Source organism: Anabrus simplex, chromosome 2 (genome assembly GCF_040414725.1).
Source record: "Anabrus simplex isolate iqAnaSimp1 chromosome 2, ASM4041472v1, whole genome shotgun sequence".
NCBI classification, from domain to species: domain Eukaryota; kingdom Metazoa; phylum Arthropoda; class Insecta; order Orthoptera; family Tettigoniidae; genus Anabrus; species Anabrus simplex.
This window is the reverse complement of record NC_090266.1, coordinates 96,069,805-96,091,769: the sequence shown is the minus strand read 5'-3', so window position 1 is coordinate 96,091,769 and position 21,965 is coordinate 96,069,805. Positions and strand designations below refer to the sequence as shown.

Here is a 21,965-nt window from a genome sequence, read left to right as displayed (position 1 = left end):
GACGGAGAAGGAGGAGAGACCTACCCATATGTTTCCCAGTGACCAGCACGATGTAACAGTCGTATTTGACGAGATGTCGTAAGCATTTGGACACACTAGCGAGGGAATACAAGGAAGAAAATATAAGTTTATTGAAATAACATTACCGTAAGTAATTTAAATAACATGTTTTTGAATAGTGCCATTTTCTAGTTGTATGTAATATATATGTGCAATGCTGTCGTAGATTTATATTCAAGACAAGTGATGTTACGTGTGGAAAAGCATTGATTTAACAACGTAGGAGGAGAATCGGTAGTCATCTAACTAAAATGACAAATCCTTTGGGTTAGGATGTATTTAATCAATGATAACCAAGTTATGCGTTCGTAATGCTGTCTATATTGAGTAGAGAGGTTAACTTACTTCGGCTGTTAATATTATACGGCATTGTGGTTAGTTTTATGATTATATTAGGGTGTTATACCACGAAATGGTGATAATGTAATGCGAAATACAGGTTATATTGAGATCATAAGAAGACATATGAAGAATATGGGAGGATTCTGAAGAAAATTGAGAAGGAAATGGAATATATAAGTGGATGAATAATACTTATGAAGTCATATGCGTCTAGTTAAGATAGATTATTGCGGTTATTGAAATGAAGGACTTATGACTTATCTTTACCTTTTCTTCCTTGTGTGTATGAATGTAAAAGACATTCAGCCTGAAATACTCGAAAAATGAATGCGAAGACGAATGCTTTCCTTACTCTAAAGGTTGATGAACGTGATATAAATGTAATTATGAAAGGTTGACAGATAGATGCAGGCAAAACAAACTGGAAACTTGTGAATGGATCTGCAATGTATTGTATACACGTTTTAGGAGAAGAATTTAAGGAATTATGTTGTGTATAAGCAAAGAAAGTGTAACCCAAACGTGATTTTCATTTAATAATTTGTCATAAATGATGAGCATCTCTGAATCATTTTCTATATTCAAGAGAAATAATGTATATAGCAAGGACTTATATTTTCTTTGATATCAAAGGCCTTCAAATATTCCATATAGATATTAATTAGATTAGTTAGGTGGAGAGATAGCCAGATTTTCTATAGGATATTCAACTTCCACTCTATTTCAAGATATTTTAATTTAATAAAGGGATCTTAGATGAATTTATTTAATTTTTAATGGTATTTTAAGTTAGATAAGTACTTATATCTCTAGGTTAGGAATGATAGAAATTTATAAAGGATATGAATTAATTCGTGAGATGGAGACGTCCAACGAGCTGATATGATATAAATTTATCCGTTTGTCGCATCCAGTGACTCTACTTCCGAAACCTACGAACCAAAAGCGATATTGAATTGATATATGATGATAAAATTGAGCTAGTCTGGATCTTTTTTGTGAGTCGACCTGGACGCGGGAACGGTGCAATATTAACAGAAAAGTTATACATGTACGACGTAGCAAATTGGTTGCCTGTGTCCTAGCCACAGACCGTCAACTCCTCATCCTCGTCCAACCCAGCTCAATACCCTATGCCAAACCAAACCTCATGGCGCAAGAGCCCCAAAGGGCCATGGCCTACCAAGCGACCGCTGCTCAGCCCGAAGGCCTGCAGACCATCAATGTGTGGAAGCTATCAAGTATGCAACCTTACACATCCCAGGCAATTGGCGGCAAAAGAAAAAAATACATGCGTGGGATTCGAACCTTCCAGCAACGTCCTCAATCAAAACTCCCGCTGCGCCCCTGCCGAATGAACTATTGGGAGGCTTTACGAGCAGCACGCAGTTTCCAGCCTACACAATTCCTGCTCCTGGTCTGTGTGTTGTAAGGTAGGTGTTCTACGTATCCCTGCTTGTTTTACGGGTTCATTCGAGGTACCCATTATGGATTAATAGTGGCGCTCACGATTTCTGCTGTCTTCTAGTTCGTAAACACACATCTCTTTATATTATCCCGATGTAGGGAGAGGGACCGATGTATTTTAGAAATGTTGTATAAACTGTGGGATGCATAACACTAGATGGCAAGGGGCTCGTGAACCACCTGGTATTGCATTTACTCCCATGAAATCAATGCTTAATGAACACCGAGCTCGATAGCTGCAGTCGCTTAAGTGCAGCCAGTATCCAGTATTCGGGAGATAGTGGGTTCGAATCCCACTGTAGGCAGCCCTGAAGATGGTTTTCCGTGGTTTCCCATTTTCACACCATGCAAATGCTGGGGCTGTATCTTAATTAAGGCCACAGCCGCTTCCTTTCCATTCTTAGCCCTTTCCTGTCCCATCGTCTCCGTAAGACCTGTCTGTGTCGGAGCGACGTAAAGCAACTTGCAAAAATAAAGTCTAATGAACCTCTGAACATTAAGTTCATATACACAGTCAAAGAAATGGAAGAATGGAAAATCCTTGATATTTAACCTTCTCGTAAGGGCAGGCCATCTGTAAAGGTAACAACTTCAGTACCTTCACCATGGGAACTGAGTCCTGCTTATACAGCGCCCATTAAGCTTGCAAAGGCTAAATATGATGACTTAATTGCCATGCTTCTATTCATTCCACAGTTAATCATAAGTCTTTTAAGGATTTGTAATATTGTGATGTAGCTACGGCAATAGAAGTACCTTACAGTGCTATGTGGAGCTGACCCACTGGTGTACTTTTAAAATTCATACTTTCCGTTCAGAGCCAAAGTGGGCCAAATCCACTCCAGTGGAAAATGTTGGTATTCATTTACTTTTTATTTGTATTAAAAAGCCCAGATAATCTTTCTATTTTGTTTTTTAGTGATTAATGGATCTATTAACTATGATATGCAAAGATTGTAGTCTCCGCAATCTGTGTCTGTGAATTATGGCAGTGACTAAACTTTAATCTTAATTTTCTCCATTTAAAAAAAAGGACACTTGGCCCACTATGGTTCTCAGCCCTTCAGTTCTCATTTAATTTCCAGTGATTATTATTATTATTATTGTTATTATTATTATTGTAGCCTCCGTGGCTCAGGCGGCAGCGCGTCGGCCTCTCACCGCTGGATACCGTGGTTCAAATCCCGGTGACTCCATGTGAGATTTGTGCTGGACAAAGCGGAGGCGGGACAGGTTTTTCTCCGGGTACGCCGGTTTTCCCTGTCATCTTTCATTCCAGCAACACTCTCCATTATCATTTCATAGCATTTATCACTCATTAATAAATCACCTTGGGAGTGGCGACCCTATTGTAATAAGAGCCAATATATGTTTCATTCATTACATCCCTGACCCGGTTAATGACTGGAAAACAGGTTGTAGGTTTTCATTTTAATTTTCATTATTATTATTATTATTATTATTATTATTATTATTATTATTATTATTATTATTATTTACAATTTGCTTTATGTCGCACCGACGTAGATAGGTCTTATGGCGACGATGGGATAGGAAAAATCTGAGAGTGGGAAGGAAGCGGCCGTGGCCTTAATTAAGGTACAGCCCCAGCATTTTCCTGGTGTGGAAATGGCAAACCAAGGAAAACCATCTTCAGGACTGCCGGCAGTGGGGCTCGAACCCACTGTCTCCCGGATGCAAGCTCATAGCTGCGCGCCCCTAATCGCACGGCCAACTCGCCCGGTTCAGTGATTATAGTTTGGCATATCTATTGCTTCATTTGTCCCAATATATATGCTGTAATTATTAATTTGAAAGATTTGGAAAGCTTTATGAATTGAAAAATATAATATAGATCGTTTTGAAATTATTTCATTTGAAACTGTGCAATGAAAATAGTTGTTAATAAAATGCTTACACGGTGCATGCAGACATAAATGCATCCACAGCTTTCAGGTACGATACCGGAGGTAATGCAGCCTGCGACTTGGCATGTTGGGTCGACAGCGTGAGCAGCGAAGTTACACCAAGTGTGACTCTAGCTGGCGCAGCTTCCGGCTTGATCCAGAAAGACACCCACTGCAATACAAAGAGAGAGTAATAAATTTTTCTGTCAAATTACCAACGAGATAATTAAAAAATATGATTATTATTATTATTATTATTATTATTATTATTATTATTATTATTATTATTATTATTATTATTATTATTATTATTATTATTATTATTATTATTATTATTATTATATAGATTAAATCAAGCGAATAACCAGGGAATTTAAAATCAACAAAACGCCAGGTGAAGACGGCATCATCGCAGAAATGTGAATGATAGGAGGAGAAATCGCAGCAGAAAAAATCCACCGCATCATGCAAGAAATCTGGAAAACTGAAAAGAAACCAAAAGACTGGAAATGTGCCCTCATCCAAGAAAGGTAACCGGATAATCATGAACAACTACAGAGGGGTCTCATTACTTCCGATGACATACAAGAAATTCTCCAAAGTCTTACTGAACAGCGTTGTAAAACAAGCAGACAACCTTGTTGGTGAATACCAAGCTGGATTTAGAAAAGGGAAGTCGTGCGTCGAACAAACATTCAACTTCAAGAGCATTCTGGGAACAAGAGCTTTGAGAAACAAGAACACCGTGGTAATATTTGTTGACTTCAAGAAGGCATACGACTTAGTTAATAGACTAACTTTATTCAACGACCTAGAGGAGTTCGGGATTGTCAGGAAAACGAGAGGAATAATAAAACAAACCCTGGTGGATACCATCTCGAAAGTCAAGATTTTCGGAGAAGTCTCTGGTCCCTTTGAAATAAAGCCAACGGCCGTAGCCGTGTTGAAACTCCGGATCCCGTGAGATCTCCGAAGTTAAGCAACATTGGGCGTGGTCAGGAGTTGGATGGGTTGCCACGCGCTGTTGGTGGGGGGTAAGGGAATGGAGGAGCGGAAAGGAACTGGCCACTCTACCGCACGTAAACTCCGGCTCAGGAACACCTCTTCGGAGGTTCGGACCTGCCTTCGGGCAGAATAACCCTTACCTACCCACCTTCTCACTTAACGAAATTTGCCAACGGCCGTAGCCGTGTTGAAACACCGGATCCCGTGAAATCTCCGAAGTTAAGCAACATTGCGCGTTGTCAGAAGTTGGATGGGTTGCCACGCGCTGTTGGTGGGGGTAAGGGAATGGAGGAGCGGAAAGGAACTGGCCACCCTACCGCACGTAAACTCCGGCTCAGGAACACCACTGCGGAGGTGCGGAAACGAAGGTTGGAATTCTATGGACATTTGGTGAAAATGGACGAGAACCGATTGACGAACATCTTTAAGTACTTCGTAGGACTGAAGGCTGCAGGGAAGTGAGTAGAAGAGGTCAAGAGGGATGCTGAGGAAACTGGACTGACCGGAGATGTGATCATGAATAGAAAGGAGTGCAGAAGCGGAATTGACAACATCAAGTCATTCGCAGAGAAAGCACAAAATAGATAATATCTGAGGAACAGAGAAAGATCAGAAGTGAAAGAATGAAGAGGTTCTGGGAAGGGAGGAAGAGGAAGAGATTGACCGGATAGCCTTAGGTTCTATGTGGTCCATAGTTGGCCAAATTTGGATTTAAAGTTATTATTATTATTATTATTATTATTATTATTATTATTATGATCTAATACTACTGAGAGATACTGATGGGATATGGGAGAAAGAAGAGAACGAGGAATTTTACAGACACACTGAAAATATCACTGTCTCAGTGCGGAAAATAATAATAATAATAATAATAATAATAATAATAATAATAATAATAATAATAATCATACGACCTCAGTTACAGAGTTGCAGAACTTCTGAAGTGGTGCTCTCTATATGGCCTACCTATCATTTTCAACATTCCGATTGTGTTGTTATCCAGCAACGAAAGCGGAATTGTATTGGACGGATACTATTGTTTAGCTAATGTATTTAACGAGCGAATTGGCCTTGCGGTTAGGAAACTTAACTGTAAGCTTGCATTCCGGTTCGTACCCCAACCCACTATCGGCAAACCTGAACATTGTTCTTCGTGGTTTCCCATTTTCACAAAAGGTAAATGCTGGGGCTGTACCTTAATTCTTCCCATTCCTAGCCCTTTCCTCTCCCATCGTCGCCATAAGAACTATCTGTGTTGGGGTGAGGTAAAACAAAATTGTAAAAACAAAGTTAATGTATTTTAACGTAGACCTACGTTCCTCGACAACGAGTACACGGATTTTTTTTTTTAAAGACGCTGTTAGTGTTTGGGTAGAACACGTGTATCGACTACAGTATTTAACTTTTATTTCTTTCTTAAACTGTTTACCCCCAAGAGCAGTGTCCTGGAGCGCGGACTTTTGGGTCGGGGGATAAAACTGGGGAGGTGGACCAGTAGCTCGCCCAGGCGGCCTCACCTGCTATGCTGAACAGGGACCTTAGTGGGGGATGGGAAGATTGGAAGGAATAGGCAAGGAAGAGGGAAGGAATCGGCCGTGGCCTTAAGTTAGCTACCATCCTAGCATTTGCCTGGAGGAGAAGTGGGAAACTACGGAAAACCACTTCCAGGATGGCTGAGGTGCGAATCGAACCCACCTCTACTCAGTTGACCTCTCGACGCTGAATGGACCCCGTTCCAGCCTTCGTACCACTTTTCAAATTTCGTGGCAGAACCGGGAATCGAACCCGGGCCTCCGCGGGTGACAGCTGATCACACTACACCATAGAGATGTACATCATTTGTATTACAGAGGGTTATTCTAAACTTAGGCCGTCGCAGTGCGGAGCTTCTTTTGTCAATAGGAGTACGGTAGTTATTTCTGAAGGAACGTGGGTTTACCAACCTGTTGCAATAATAAGCATCCCTTGCTGCCACTCACAACAATCAACAAGGCTTTTGCAGTAATTAGCCAGTTCTGAGAATCCAGTAGTCAGCGAATATGCGATAACAAAGACATCCTACTTTTCTAAATTCTAAATGCTGAAGTTTCGAGCATGTTTATAACTCTCTGCAGTCAGAGTAGCTAAGTAGATCTACAATAAACGGTTGAGTTATAAAATAGTAGTACATTATTTGGTCCTTGGAACGAGATTATTTCTTAATATTGTGATGGTCAGCCTGTTTTGGTCACTATAACTGGAATATGCATTTCATATGTGTGTGTGCTCGTACCATATAAGGTGTATCACTTTAATGCCTTCGAATATGAAAACGAAATTGTGTAACATTATTATTATTATTATTATTATTATTATTATTATTATTATTATTATTATTATTATTATTATCGTTGCTGTTCATTGTAATAATATACAACCTTGCACTACGAATTAAACTTGTAACTTTCCTTGTCAGGAAACGGGGGGCCCATTTTCAATTATCACGGGGGGCCCCGAGCTTCTTAGCGCCGCTACTGCATTTGTGGCAGTGGTTTGAATTTACCAGCAATCAAAATTCCAAAGCATAACATGGTATAAACTCACTGTGCATGGGATGAAACTTACCGACATGATGACGATGAGGCATGTTGGAATGTATGTGTGAAATAAATAGTAGCCCAGGCGTCGCTTCAGCACGAACACTACCTCTAAACACGTGAAGTTTCCTGCAAGCAAGATGAAGTACACATTGGAATTAGAACTGCATTGTAGTTACGTTCAGTGCTGAAACAACCACAATGTTTAGTAATGAAATTAAATATTGTTAGGGTCGATGACTTTGATGTTAGGCCCCTTTACAAAAAAGCATGAAATATTGTTCTGTTTGTTGAACGTGTCAATAAAACGTTCATTTTTTGCTGATGGTTAAATTAATTAACTTTTTTCTAGTGGCTTTACGTCGCACCGACACAGATAGGTCTTATAGCGACGATGGGAAAGGTACAGCCCCAGCATTTGCCTGGTGTGAAAATGGGAAACCACGGAAAACCATCTTCAGGACTGCCGACAGTGGGATTCGAACCCACTATCTCCCGGATACAAGCTCACAGCCGCGCGCCCCTAACCGCACGGCTAACTTGCCCGGTAATTAATTAAGACCACGGCCGCTTCCTTCCCACTTCTAGCCTTTTCCTACCCCATCGTCGCCATAAGATATACAGCAACTTGTGAAAAAAAGTGTCCGCCTCAGTGGTGTAGTGGTTAGTGTGATTAGCTGCCATCCCCGGAGGCCCGGGTTCGATTCCTGGCTCTGCCACGAAATTCGAAATATGGTACGAGGCCTGGAACGGGTCCATTCAACCTCGGGAGGTCAACTGAGTAGAGGGAGTTTCGATCTGAGCCATGCTGGAAGCGGTTTCCATTGGTTAGCTAATTTAAGGCCACGGCCGCTTCCTTCTCTCTTCCTTGTCTACCTCTTCCGATCTTCCCATCCCCCCACAATGCCTCTGTTCGGCATAGCAGGTGAGGCCACCAGGGTGAGGTACTGATCCACCTCACTAATTGTATCCCCCGACCCAAAGTCTCATGCTCCAGGACACGGCCTTTCGAAACGGTAGAGGTGGGATTCCGCGCTGAGTCCGAGGGAAAAACGAACCTTGCAGGGTAAACAGAAAGAAAGGAAAGGACGATACGAAAAGCTCTGGATGTACTGACATAGCTATAATGCCCGTCATTCACCCGGGCACGTAATGTTTAATTACAATCGGCTTGAGCAAATTATGCTGAAATAACTATTCATATAATAGAATGTTCTTGGTCTCAGTATGACTCGAACCAGGCGAGTTGGCCGTGCGGTTAGGGGCGCGGAGCTGTGAGCTTGCATCCGGGAGATGGTGGGTTCGAACTGCACTGTCGGCAGCCCTGAAGATTGTTTTTCCCTGGTTTCCCATTTTCACACCAGGCAAATGCTGGGGCTGTATCTTAATTAAGGCCACGGCCGCTTCCTTCCCACTCCTAGGCCTTTCCTATCCCATCGCCGCTATAAGACATATCCGTGTCGGTGCGACGTAGTGCAAGTTGTAAAAAAAAAGTTGACCCGAGCAACACCGCGCGGAGGCGAGCATGATTAATTTTACATCTGCACGTATGTTCCCTTTGTCTGTACGACTATAACAGTTTAACGGTTTTCATTGTCATCGAACAAAGCATGCGTCAAAACAAAGAAAAGGATTTTTCCCGGAACAATGCTTATGCATTCTTTTCTTGGAAATTGAATTCTAAGTACTCATGGTAGGCTCCATCCTGTTGTAGGAGCCGGGCTGAGTGGATCGAACGCTTTGTGGCGCTGGCCTTCTGATCCCAACTTGGCAGGTTCGATCTTGGCTCAGTCCGGTGGTATTTGAAGGTGCTCATGTATGTCAGTTTCGTGCCGGTAAATTTACTGGCACGTAAAATAACTCCTGCGGGACAAAATTCCGGCACCCCGGCGTCTCCGAAAACCGCAAAAGTGGTTAGTGAGACATGAAGCCAATTACGTTATTATTATTTAATAGGAAGAAAATGATGAGGACATGCTGCACTCAAAAATAATAATAATAATGTTATTTGTTTTACGTCCCACTAACTACTCTTTTACGGTTTTCGGAGACGCCGAGGTGCCGGAATTTAGTCCCGCAGGAGTTCTTTTACGTGCCAGTAAATCTACCGACACGAGGCTGACGTATTCGAACACCTTCAAATACCACCAGACTGAGCCAGGCTCGAACCTGCCAAGTTGGGGTCAGAAGGCCAGTGCCTTAACCGTCTGAGCCACTCAACCCGGCTGCACTAAAAAAAAGACGAATCGAAGTATTCTAAAGGGAGTCAGTGAGCAACGGAGACTGATAAAAGTTATGGAAAGAAGTTATAACTTGTATGTCATATCCTGAGACATAATGACTTTTAGTAGCCTATATGTCTTTGAAGGAAAAATGCTAGGAAAGAAAGGAAGAGGAAGACATATTTCGAGGATGTGAGAAACTTGTAAAGACTACTAGGAAGTGAAGATAACAGCGGGATGAAGATGTGAATGATTGTAGTAACAAGGCTTAGCCTTTAGTGTATGATGATGATGATGATGATGAATAGTAATAACCATTTAGGCAGTGTATTCCCTTTTAAAGATCCCAGGTGCATGTTTTCCTCGGATCTGCTTCACATTTTTTCCCTGCACGGTTCCTTTAAGGGACAGCGTGATAGTAAGTAGCCTATATCTTAATGGACGGTACCTGACATCATCTTCTTCTTCTTCTTCTTCTTCTTCTTAATCTGCTTACCCTCCAGGGTTGGTTTTTCCTCGAACTCAGCGAGGGATCCCACCTTTACCACCTCAAGGGCAGTGTCCTGGAGCGTGATACATTTGTTCGGGGATACAACTGGGGAGGATGATCAGTACCTCGCCCAGGCGGCCTCACCTGCTATACTGAACAGGTGCCTTTGTGGGGGATGGGAAGATTGTAAGGGATAGATCAGGAAGAGAGAAGGAAGTGGCCGTGGCCTTAAGTTAGGTGCCATCCCGGCATTTGCCTGGAAAAGAAGTGGGAAACTACGGGAAACCGCTTCCAGGATGGCTGAGATCGAAACTCACTCTACTCAGCTGACCTCCAGAGGCTGAGTGGACCCCGTTCCAGCCCTCGTACCACTTTTCAAATTTCGTGGCAGAGCCGGGTATCAAACCCGGGCCTCCGGGGGGTAGCAGCTAATGACACTAACCACTACACCACAGAGGCGCTTTCTTCTTCTCTACTACAGCTTTCCCATATCTGTGCGGTCGTTGTTGCGACTGTGTCGCACAAGTGCATTTGGCCCCGTTTTACGGCCGGATGCCCTTCCTGACACCGCCTATGTGGAGGTATGTAAGCGTATTTCTATGCTGGTTGTTAGTGTGGTGTGTCGTCTGAATACGAAGAGGGGTATGTTGTGACAAACACTCTGTCTCCGAGCTAGAATAATTAATCAGACGAGATTAAGATCCCCGACCCGGCCTCGAATTGAACCCGGGACCATCTGAATCGAAGGCCTCAACGCTGACCATTCAGTGAAGGAGTCGGACACAACGGAAGGTACCAGATATATGATAGCCAAAATTTGAGCTAGATTACTGAAGTGGTTTTTACAACAGAACAGGTTGAGCTGTGAGCTTGCATTCGGGAGATAGTGGGTTCGAACCCCACTGTCGGCAGCCCTGAAAATTGTCTTCCGTGGTTTCCCATTTACATATATACAAATGCCACGTGGGGCTGTACCTTAATTAATTAAGGGCACGGTCGCTTACCTCCCACTCCCAGCACTTTCGTAAGTTATCCCATTGTCGCCGTAAGACCTATCAGTGTCGTTGTGACGAAAAACAAACAGTAACAACGAAACAAACAGAAACCAGGTTGACTTTGAAAAACTGTATTCAATACTACACCTGTGGAATACACCTTAGTGCAATCTGCTGTATAGTTCTTGACTAGTTGAAGCTGAGGCAACTCGATGTTTTCGTCAACGACAAGTGGTACATCAGGATCCCATTGGAAAACCATATCATCCGTTGTGTGAGACACTGAAAAGATATCAAAAATTATCCCGATAAATGAAGAGAAATATTTATTGTTAGAAATAGAATCTCTATTTAATTAAAATAAGTAAGTTAATTAATAGGGTTAAAATTCAGTCGAAACAAAACAATGAAACAGAAAATTTCAATTAATTTGAACTAAAACAAGTTCTTATTATTTGACATAGAAAACGACTGTTCCATATAATCCTTTGTGGAATGCAATTAATAATCATACCTCCCCCCCCCCCAATGGCACTACAGCCCGAAGGCCTGCAGAATACGAGGTGACGTGTGGTCAGCACGACGAATCCTTTTGGCCTCCTAGACCGGGGCCGCTATCTCACCGTCAGATAGCTCTTCAATTCTAATCACGTAGGCTGACTGGATTTCGAAACAGCCCTCAGATCCAGGTAAAAATCCCTGACCTGACCGGGAATTGAACCCGGGGCCTCCTGGTAAGAGGCAGACACACTATCCCTACACCACGGAGTAATAATCATATTCCGGGTAGATTATTTGTGGACATGGACAGTGAGAGCAAAAATTTTTGTTTTTTCGCCGAGAACAATTTGTAATATATACAAAGTTTGTAATATCTGAAACCATCTCTTTTTAGTTTCGACTCAGTTAATTTATAACTCTTAGGCTCTTCAGTCAGCCGAAACTAATTTTGAGTAATACATTTATGAACGACCTGAAATATAAAATACATGGTATCAACATTATACTTGAAAAAGAAACGACTTAATTAAAATATCATTCTTTCTTAATCTGTTTACCCTCCAGGGTTGGCTTTTCCCTCGGACTCACCGAGGGATCCCACCTCTACCGCCTCAAGGGCGGTTTCCTGGAGCATGAAACATTGGCTCAGGAGATACAACTGGGGAGGAGGACCAGTACCTCGCCCAGGCGGCCTCACCTGCTGTGCTGAACGGGGGCCTTGGTGGGGATGGGAAGATTGGAAGGGATAGACAAAGAAGAGGGAAGGAAGCGACCGTGGCCTTAAGTGAGGTACCATACCGGCATTTGCCTCGAGAAGTGGGAAACCACGGAAAACCACTTCCAGGATGGCTGAGGTGGGAATCGAACCCACCTCTACTCAGTTTACCATTCGAAAATGGATGGACCCCGTTCCAGCCGTCGTACCACTTTTCAAATTTCGTGACAGAGCCGGGAATCGAACCCGCGCCTCCGGGGGTGGCAGCTGATGACACTAACCACTACACCACAGAGGCGGACTAAAACATTGTTCCCTTTTATTATTACAATCTGCTTTACGTCGCACCGACACAGATAGGTCTTATGGCGGACGATAGCACAGTACAGGACTAAGAGCGGTAAGGAAGCAGCCGTGGCCATAATTAAGACGTAGCCCCTACATTCCCCTGGTGTGAAAATGGGAAACCACGGGAAACCATCTTCAGGGCTGCCGATAGTGGGATTTGAACCTACTATCTCCCGAATGCAAGCTCACAGCTGTGCACACCTAACCGCACGGCCAACTCGCTCGGTAATGACGTGTTCCGTTCTTGAAAGAACACCATCAGATTCTATCAAATCACACTCATATATTTAGAAAAGAATAAACATTTATATTTGTGCCTCCGTGGCTCAGGCGGCAGCGCGTCGGCCTCTCACCGCTGGGTTCCGTGGTTCAAATCACGGTCAATCCGTGTGAGATTTGTGCTGGACAACGCGGAGGAGGGATAGGTTTTTCCTCCGGGTACTCCGGTATCCCCTGTCATCTTTCATTCCAGGAACACTCTCCAATATCATTTCATTTCATCCGTCACTCATTAAACATTGGCCCAGAGGAGTGCGACGGGCTTCGGCAGCCGGCTCAATTCCTAACCTCGCCGCAAGATGAGGGCTTCGTTCATTCCCTCTCTGACCCGGCCACAGACTGGAAAACAGGTTGTAGGTTTTCATTCATTTTCAAACATTTATGTTTGTTTCTGTTTAAATAGGCTAATTTTGAACATGTTAGAGTGGAAAGGAAACAGGACTTCATGATGATAAGTTCCAGATGTCAAGTTCATAAGCATTTAGACATAATTAAACATAAATATTTATGTTTCTTTCTTTCTTAATCTGTTTACCCTCCAGGGTTGGTTTTTCCCTCGGACTCAGTGAGGCTTCCCTCCTCTACTGCCTCAAGGGTGGTGTGCTGGAGCGTGAGACTTTGTTTCGTGGATACAACTCGGAAGGAGGACCAGTACTTAGTCCAGGCGACCTCACCTGCTAAGCTGAAGAGGCGCCTTGTAGGAGGATGGTAAGATCGGAAGGGATATGCAAGGAAGAGGGAACGAGGCGACCGTGGCCGTAAGTTAGGTACCATCCCGGCATTTGCCTGGGGGAGAATTGGGACACCACGGAAATCCACTTTGAGGATGGCTGAGGTGGAAATCGAACCCTCCCCCCTTCTACTTAGTTGACCTCCCGAGGCTGAGTGGACCCCGTTCCCGCCCTCGTACCACTTTTGAAATGTTATGGCAGAGCCGGGAATCGAACCAGGGCCTCCGGGGATGACAGCTAATCACACTAACCACTAAACCACAGAGGGGGATAAATATTTGAGTGTGATTTGGTAGAAACACGTCGTTTCCATTTTAATTATGTTATATTAGGTTCGAACCTCACTGTCGGCAGCCCTGAAGATGGTTTTCCGTGGTTTCCCATTTTACCACTAGGAAAATGCTGGGGCTGTACCTTAATTAAGGCCACGTCCGCTTCCTTCCCACTCCTAGCCCTTTCCTTTCCCATCGTCACCATAAGACCTATCTGTGTCGGTGCGACGTAAAGCAACTAGCAAAAAAAAAAAAAAAAAAAAAAAAGAAAAAAGTGTTATACTGTTACCATCGTTTTCTTTTTCAGCTATTTTATACGTTTATTATTTAAAATTAGTTTCGGCAAAATGAAGAACCTAACAGTTGTAAAATATGTACATTGGAGCTGTAAAGGAACTTCAATAAACACCCAACGACATGTTTCATACAATCAAGGGGAGATCTTATATTTATGATTCTTTAAATTACGTAAGGTGTTTTGTTTGTATCCGACCCATTGCCTAACGATACTCCCACCTGGTGGAAGACCGTCGGAACTATAGGTCGTAAGGAGTGTTGTGTCTGACCTTGTAGGTGTGTTTTTTTGCTAGTTGCTTTACGTCGCACCGACACAGATAGAACTTACGGCGACGATGGGACAGGGAAGGGCTGGGAGTGGGAAGGAAGCGGCCGTGGCCTTAATTAAGGTACAGCCCCAGCATTTGCCTGGTGTGAAATTGGGAAACCACGGAAAACAATCTTCAGGGCTGCCGACAGTGGGGTTCGAACCTATTATCTCCCGAATACTGGATACTGGCCGCACTTAAGCGACTGCAGCTATCGAGCTCGGTTTGTAGGTGTGTGAGTGTCGTGAAATGATGCCGAAAATCAACCATTATTCGGAAGGCGGCGTTTTTCCCCTTTGCATGCTCGTTTTTCGTTCATATACAGTGAAAGGCGCCTGGCAAGGTCAAAATGGAAGACAGTCGTCACAATGGATGAAGCGTATGCCAATCTCACTGGTAGTGATAACATTCGGGCAATTACATATCGTAACATCGATGCCAAGGAGTGCAGTATCCTTGTTCGAAACTGCCGGAATTGTTCCCCACGGGGATTTTTTATTATCGGAGGATTCAGTTATGCCGGTAAATGGATAATATGTAAGGTTGAAGAAAACGTGCAAGTGAATGCACAATACTTTCAGGAATCCATTATGACACCTGTCTATCAGATAGATATCCCACATTTGTATGAAGCGGGCTCAAAGCAGGTGCTCATCCGTATGGAGAAGGCTGGAACATCTCCGCGTTTTTTCATGAAATAGAAAAGGAATTATTTAGGAATTTGTGTAATTCCGTTTCAAGACTTTCCCGTGAAGACCGCTGATGTCAGTCCAGTGGATGTCAGCGCATTTGGACTGTTGAAAAAACATCTCAAAAATTACCGTCCGTGGACACTGGACGAACTAAGGCAAGCTTGCATGGAGGAATGGGACAGAAACTTCGACGTCGGGCGATAGTTTACAGTGCTGGACATGCCAGTTTTTACTACGGCTAGGGAACACTCCAGTCTCCAATTCGTACCCTAGCCGTGACAAGAAAGCATAATCAGGCCAAGACACCAAACTGGAAGTCGGCCTCCCTCCAACATGCCCAACTGCATAATTCCTGGCGTAGATCACTCCTTCACCGACGCTGCCTTATTCGGGTACCTCAAAAACAAAGGAGTACCAGTATTAAACCTAAGCCGTATTCTGGTGGATTTTATACCCACCGACCGACTCCTGATCCAACTTCCCACAGAAGAAGCTGTCCAAAATGCCATAAGAAGGGGCATCTACATAAATGGAAGACCACACTACGCAGAACCATGCCCAGCCTACATGGAAAATGACTTCGAACCGATCCCGAGAGCCCAGCCACCCCAGCAACTCCAACCTCCATTACCACGGCCACCACCTCCATACACCCCTCCACGCTATCCGTTGACTTATCCGCACACCACCACAACTACCACTATCACCACCACCATTGCTACCTCTCCCCTCCGCCCCACCACTCCCATAACTTCCACAGTGATGACACACTCCTCACCAATAATGATGTCCCCTCAACCCACCAAGCAGCCTGATCCAGTAAACCTACAGCCCGAAGAAGAAGACGCCACCAGCGTCACCATGGAAACTAGAAGAGCAACACCACCACCAGCTCCCGAGTCCAACGAAGCAACTCCGCCGACACCACCACCAGCGTCTCAGTCCATTGCCAGTTGCGTTATTAGAGGAATCAATCCAGCCATTCCACAGGAAATCATCACACAGGAACTTCAGCGATCGGGACTCAACCTGAAGAAAGCAGCCAGGATCCACAACACGGCCTGGCCCACCTACATGGTGCGGCTCCTTCTCCACCAACCCGAAGATGCTCAAAGACTAATACAGCAAGGGATTCAGCTCTTCGGAAAACAGCACCGGGTGGAACCCTCTCGCTCTAACCCTCAACCACCCACCCGCCCTAACACCAACCCACCCCGGAACCAACCCCGCCTCCCCCACCATCGCAGCCCACCTACTAACTCTAACCTTCTCGTCCTACTACTCACTTCCCTTGTTAACATCACCTCCTTCTATCAACAAACCATTCACCTTCTCCTATCCAACAACAATACTCTTAATTAAAATCTGTGTAACTTGTAAACCAATACTGTAATCATCCAAAATTTGTAAATCTGTACTGTAATCTTCCAAAATTGTAAACCATTGTAACAAGAACCAATAAAAAGCAAAAGAGCAGATGCTGCACCCTTAGCCAAGAGGCCAATCCCCCACATCACCAAATAAAAGCACCCTCCCTCTCTCTCATTTAACCAATTAAATCCCCAAACCCCGCTGAATCTCCTGGCCAGAGAGAAGGCGTTACCTTCTAGGTGGCCCGCCCCTCCCCTTCGGGGAGGGGAATGAAAACATCCCCCTTGGCCTTGGACGTCCAACAGAACATGACCGGTGGTGGTGGTGGCGACGTATCTCATAAGCTGGGTGCCCTTAAAAATTGGTCGGATATAATCTGAACGAATTTTTACACATCGAATCAAAATCATTATCATCTTGAAAATACCGTACATACCTACAAGCACTATAGAACGTATGTATGCTACTGTATGTTGTACCTGTATACAGTGAATCACCTTAATATTCGGACACCGGATGGCATGTGACAATCTGAACATTATATTTGTATTTTCTTGTGCATACAGAAAGGAAAGTTTGACAATACAAAACACCAATGTTTCCAATATGATTACATAATAATACAAGTGTATCAGAACAAAAATGACTTGTAGATAATAAATCAGTCGTCAGCTTATCACATAACAAAACCACTTTAATATTCGGACACAAGGATCATAATGACCGAAACTGTAGCGTAACATGGAACTTAAACCAATCTAGTACTTGGTGGCATTGCCACGTTGTTTTATGACGGCTTTCAGTCGTTGTGGCATAGAAGAAACTAACTTTTCCGTGTCCTTAGGGCTAATATTAGCCCATTCTCGTATCAGTCTTCGTTGCAGTTCCTTCTTTGACGTTATTTTGGACTTCCTCGCTCTCTTGTCATGTTCACTCCATAAATTCTCAATGGGATTAAGATCCGGGCTCTGGGGTGGAGTTTCAAGCATCTTTGGGCAGTTGAACTTTAGCCACATTCGGGCATTCCACGCTTTATGCTTAGGATCATTATCTTGATAGAAATGGAGTGTGTCCCTGATCCCAAGCTTTGTATCACTTTGGTGCAAATTTGCTTCAGGATGGCTAGATACTGTTTATGGTCCATTGTATGTTCAATAAACGACATTTCACCTACTCCAGCAGACGAAAAGCACGCCCATACCATTGCATTCCCGCCTCCATGTTTGACAGTTGGTTGCAAATGTTTCGGTTTTTATTCGTCATTTGGTTTGCGCCAAACCATTCTCCTCCCATCCGATCCATGAATATTAAATTTGCTCTCATCACAAAATAACACATGTTTCCACCATTCTGTGTCCTTGTGTACATATTGCAAGGCAAACTTCAATCTTTTCCTTCGGTTCACTTCACTGATAAATGGCTTTTTCCTCGACACCCTCCCGTTAAATCCGACCTTTCGAAGAGTCCTGCGCACAGTTTCAGGGTGCACTGACTTGCCAGCTTCTTCTTCTAACTTCCGTGCAAGTTGTGGCGCACTCAGTTTAGGATCGTTTCCTATTTTTTTTAAGAGAAGTCTTTCTTTACGATCAGTTAGCTTTTTCGGTTGACCTGTTTGCGGTATAGACTCAATCCTGTCCGCTTCTTTAAATCGCCGTACAATGTCATTGATAATACTCTTACTCATACACAACATTCGCGCAATATCTCTGAAACTGCGCCCCTTTGCATTGTGGAAAATAACCGGTTGGCGCTGTTCAAATGTTGTGTTTCTGCCTTTGCGCCCCATTGTACGTACAGACTAATCCCTGTCGTTCTGTACAGCGCTGCTCACTGCAGTGAAGTTCAGGGATACGTATCCTACTCCTTACGTTTCTCCCTTGCCGCAATTGGGTCAGGTAGTCACGTGCAAATGGAGTAACGGTGACGTGTCCGAATATCAACATGATGTGTAGTATCTCATTATTTCCTTTTCTATCACTATCAGAACACTTCACCAATTCGCCTAACATTTAATCTTGTTGTGATACGTGCGCTAAATACTCACGAATTGTTGGACGTATGTTTGTTGTATACACATTTGTTTGCGAACAAATTATGTCAAGAAACCTTCCATTATCTGTGTTGTCCGAATATTAAAGTGACCCACTGTATTTGGGTATAAGTACTATATATTTATTGTATTGCCGTAACGGTGATAATTTATGTGCGTTATTGGATCAAGTCTATCAGCTGTGTCCGAGGGGATAGCTGTAACCTTGAAGCTCGATCATGACGTGTCTCCAGTGTTGCTTTATCTGTGTTATTGGATCAAGTCTATCAGCTGTGTCCGAGGGGATAGCAGTAACTTTGAAGCTCGATCATGACGTGTATCCAGTGTTATAATAATAATTTCGTGTGGCTATTTCTAGCCGAGTGCAGCCCTTGGAAGGCAGACCCTCTGATGAGGGTGGGCGGCCTCTGCCATGTGTAGGTAACTGCGCGTTATTGTGGTGGAGGATAGTGTTATGTGTGGTGTGTGAGTTGCAGGGATGTTGGGGACAGCACAAATACCCAGCCCCCGGGCCATTGGAATTAACCAATTAAGGTTAAAATCCCCGACCCGGCCGGAAATCGAACCCGGCACCCTCTGAACTGAAGGCCAGTACGCTGACCATTCAGCCAACGAGTCGGACAGTGTTGCTTTATGTGTGTTACTGGGTCAAGTCAATCAGCTGTGTCCGAGAGGATGGCTGTAACCTTGATGCTCGAACATGACGTGTCTCCAGTGTTGCTTTATGTGTGTTACTGGGTCAAGTCAATCAGCTGTGTCCGAGGGAATGTCTGCAACCTTGAAGCTCGAACATGACGTGTCTCCAGTGTTGCCTTATGTGTGTTACTGGGTCAAGTCAATCAGCTGTGTCCGAGGGAATGTCTGCAAGCTTGAAGCTCGAACATAACGTGTCTCCAGTGTTGCCTTATGTGTGTTACTGGGTCAAGTCAATCAGCTGTGTCCGAGGGAATGTCTGCAAGCTTGAAGCTCGAACATGACGTGTCTCCAGTGTTGCCTTATGTGTGTTACTGGGTCAAGTCAATCAGCTGTGTCCGAGGGAATGTCTGCAACCTTGAAGCTCGAACATGACTTGTCTCCAGTGTTGCCTTATGTGTGTTACTGTGTCAAGTCAATCAGCTGTGTCCGAGGGAATGTCTGCAACCTTGAAGCTCGAACATGACGTGTCTCCGGTATTGGTTTATATAAGTTCGAACATGACGTGTCTCCAATGTTGCTTGTAAGCAAGCAGATACCTTAATCTTCGCTATTGGTCGGGACAGCATTTTGTGACTCGCCACCCTTGTACGCGTGTGCCAAGATCAGATTCGCCCAGCCAGTGTGTTCTCGAAAAATCGGTCCCACGAACTTCAGACCACTGAAACATGTTATTATTCAAGAAGAAATATGACCATTGGACAATGATTTATCTTACTATTTGGAAGACGAGGGAATAAAAGGTCGTGTAATTTAGTTACTTGCGAGGTCGGCAGTTCAGCGTGGGTCTCGGTCCGTGGTCCAACAGCTCTGCACTCTGACCGGCCAACCGAGCAGAGGAGGGGTGACCACGGTTCTACCGTGGCTCTATGCCTCCGCATTCGGGAGATGGGACAGGGCTGGGGCTGGCCCTAAACGTCGGCTGTCCTGAGAATGGTTTTCCATGGTTTTCCATTCTCTTGCACTAAGGCGAATGCTGGGACAGTTCCTGGTATAGGCCACGGCTGCCAACCCCCTCACCTTCTCCGCACATCTCCTTCACCGTAACAAATCTCGCGGCCTGAGAGACGGCGTCACCGTCTAAGAGGCCCACCTCCCCCATTCAAGGGAGGAATGAAAATATTTTAGTAGTAGTAGTAGTAGTAGTAGTAGTAGTTACTCGCTCACTTTTTACTCATTTTGTTTTCATTGTATTCATTTGACTATTCTACAAGAAGTTGGGCTTATTCTTTCAACGTCATGGCTTATTTTGCCAATGTTCTACTATAAATGTCTATGTTACAAGAATTAATTTATCAGTCAGCGTGTTAAGCTTCATACTTCGTGAACATGAGGTGCATAACGTTTCTCAAGATAAGGTGAATTGTTTCGCCGTGAAGGAAATTTAGGGTATGAAATGAAATGGCGTATGGCTTTTAGTGTCGGGAGTGTCCGAAGACATGTTCGGCTCGCCAGGTGCAGGTCTTTCGAGTTGACTCCCGTAGGCGACCTGCGCGTCGTGATGAGGATGAAATGATGATGAAGACAACACATACACCCAGCCCCCGTGCCATTGGAATTAACCAATTAAGGTTAAAATCCCTGACCCAGCCGGGAATCGAACCCAGGACCCTCTGAACCGAAGGCCAGTACGCTGACCGTTCAGCCAACGAGTCGGACAATTAGGCTATATTAATTTCTAAGGGAAATTTCCATTCTTCAGTTGCAGCGTGAACTAAAGACATTATTCAGTTCAAAATAGGCTGAAAGTTGGATTCGTGACAGACATAGTGGAAGTAACGAACACTCAAGGGTACTTGGTTCGAGCGTATGCTAATTGTTATTTTAGTTTCAGAATGTGGAGTGTTAATGGAATGTGTGTGCACATGCATCACCGGGATCATCTTCCCAAACTCCAAAGAAGAGGAACAACGGAAGACATCACGGTATACCCAGCGTGGGACTTCATCGCCAGGATGTGCCGTCACTAAACTACCATGGGACTGCCGGACTTTAAGGGGGACCCACAATGAGCTGATTTCCAACCCAGCAGAATATAGAGTTTTATCGCACTAAATTAAGTACAACCGGGCGAGTTGGCCGTGAGCGTAGAGGCGCGCGGCTGTGAGCTTGCATCCGGGAGATAGGGGGTTCGAATCCCACTGTCGGCAGCCCTGAAGATGGTTTTCCGTGGTTTCCCATTTTCACACCAGGCAAATGATGGGGCTGTACCTTAATTAAGGCCACGGCCGCTTCCTTCCAACTACTAGGTCTATCCTATCCCATCGTCGCCATAAGACCTATCTGTGTCGGTGCGACGTAAAGCCCCTAGCAAACAAAAAAAAATAGTACAAGTGTATTATATCGCTTCATTTTCAAGTAGTGTGTAATTTGAATTTTTTCCTTGACAGTATTTCTACTAGATTTGTGTAGATTTTAAGTGTCTTGTCACCTTCAATCTATTAATGGTGTTGGTTAGATTTGTTGCGTGTGTGAAGTAGATCTGTCCTTTGGATATGAATGAATTTTGTGCATTTTCAATTTATTTCAGGTTAATGTCAGTTTTTATGAATAATAATCAAAGATAAATTGAACTTACCACCGTTAAAATTTCAGATAAATGTCGTATAACATTGTGATTGCAGGTTTTAATTTATTATGA

The 21,965-nt window shown here is 43.9% G+C and overlaps 1 protein-coding gene across 1 annotated transcript in view; it reads right to left on the bottom strand.

Annotated features, from left to right (window-relative positions):
* LOC136863453 (glycine receptor subunit alpha-2-like) overlaps positions 1–21,965 on the bottom strand; it is a 105,761-nt gene that overhangs the window by 15,967 nt on the left and 67,829 nt on the right. The window contains exons 9-11 of the mRNA XM_068225943.1: positions 11,215–11,349; positions 7,389–7,489; positions 3,788–3,948 (exon numbers count right to left, since the gene is read on the bottom strand). Of these exons, the coding sequence (XP_068082044.1) occupies positions 3,788–3,948; positions 7,389–7,489; positions 11,215–11,349 (397 nt within the window). The remainder of the gene's footprint in view (positions 1–3,787; positions 3,949–7,388; positions 7,490–11,214; positions 11,350–21,965) is intronic.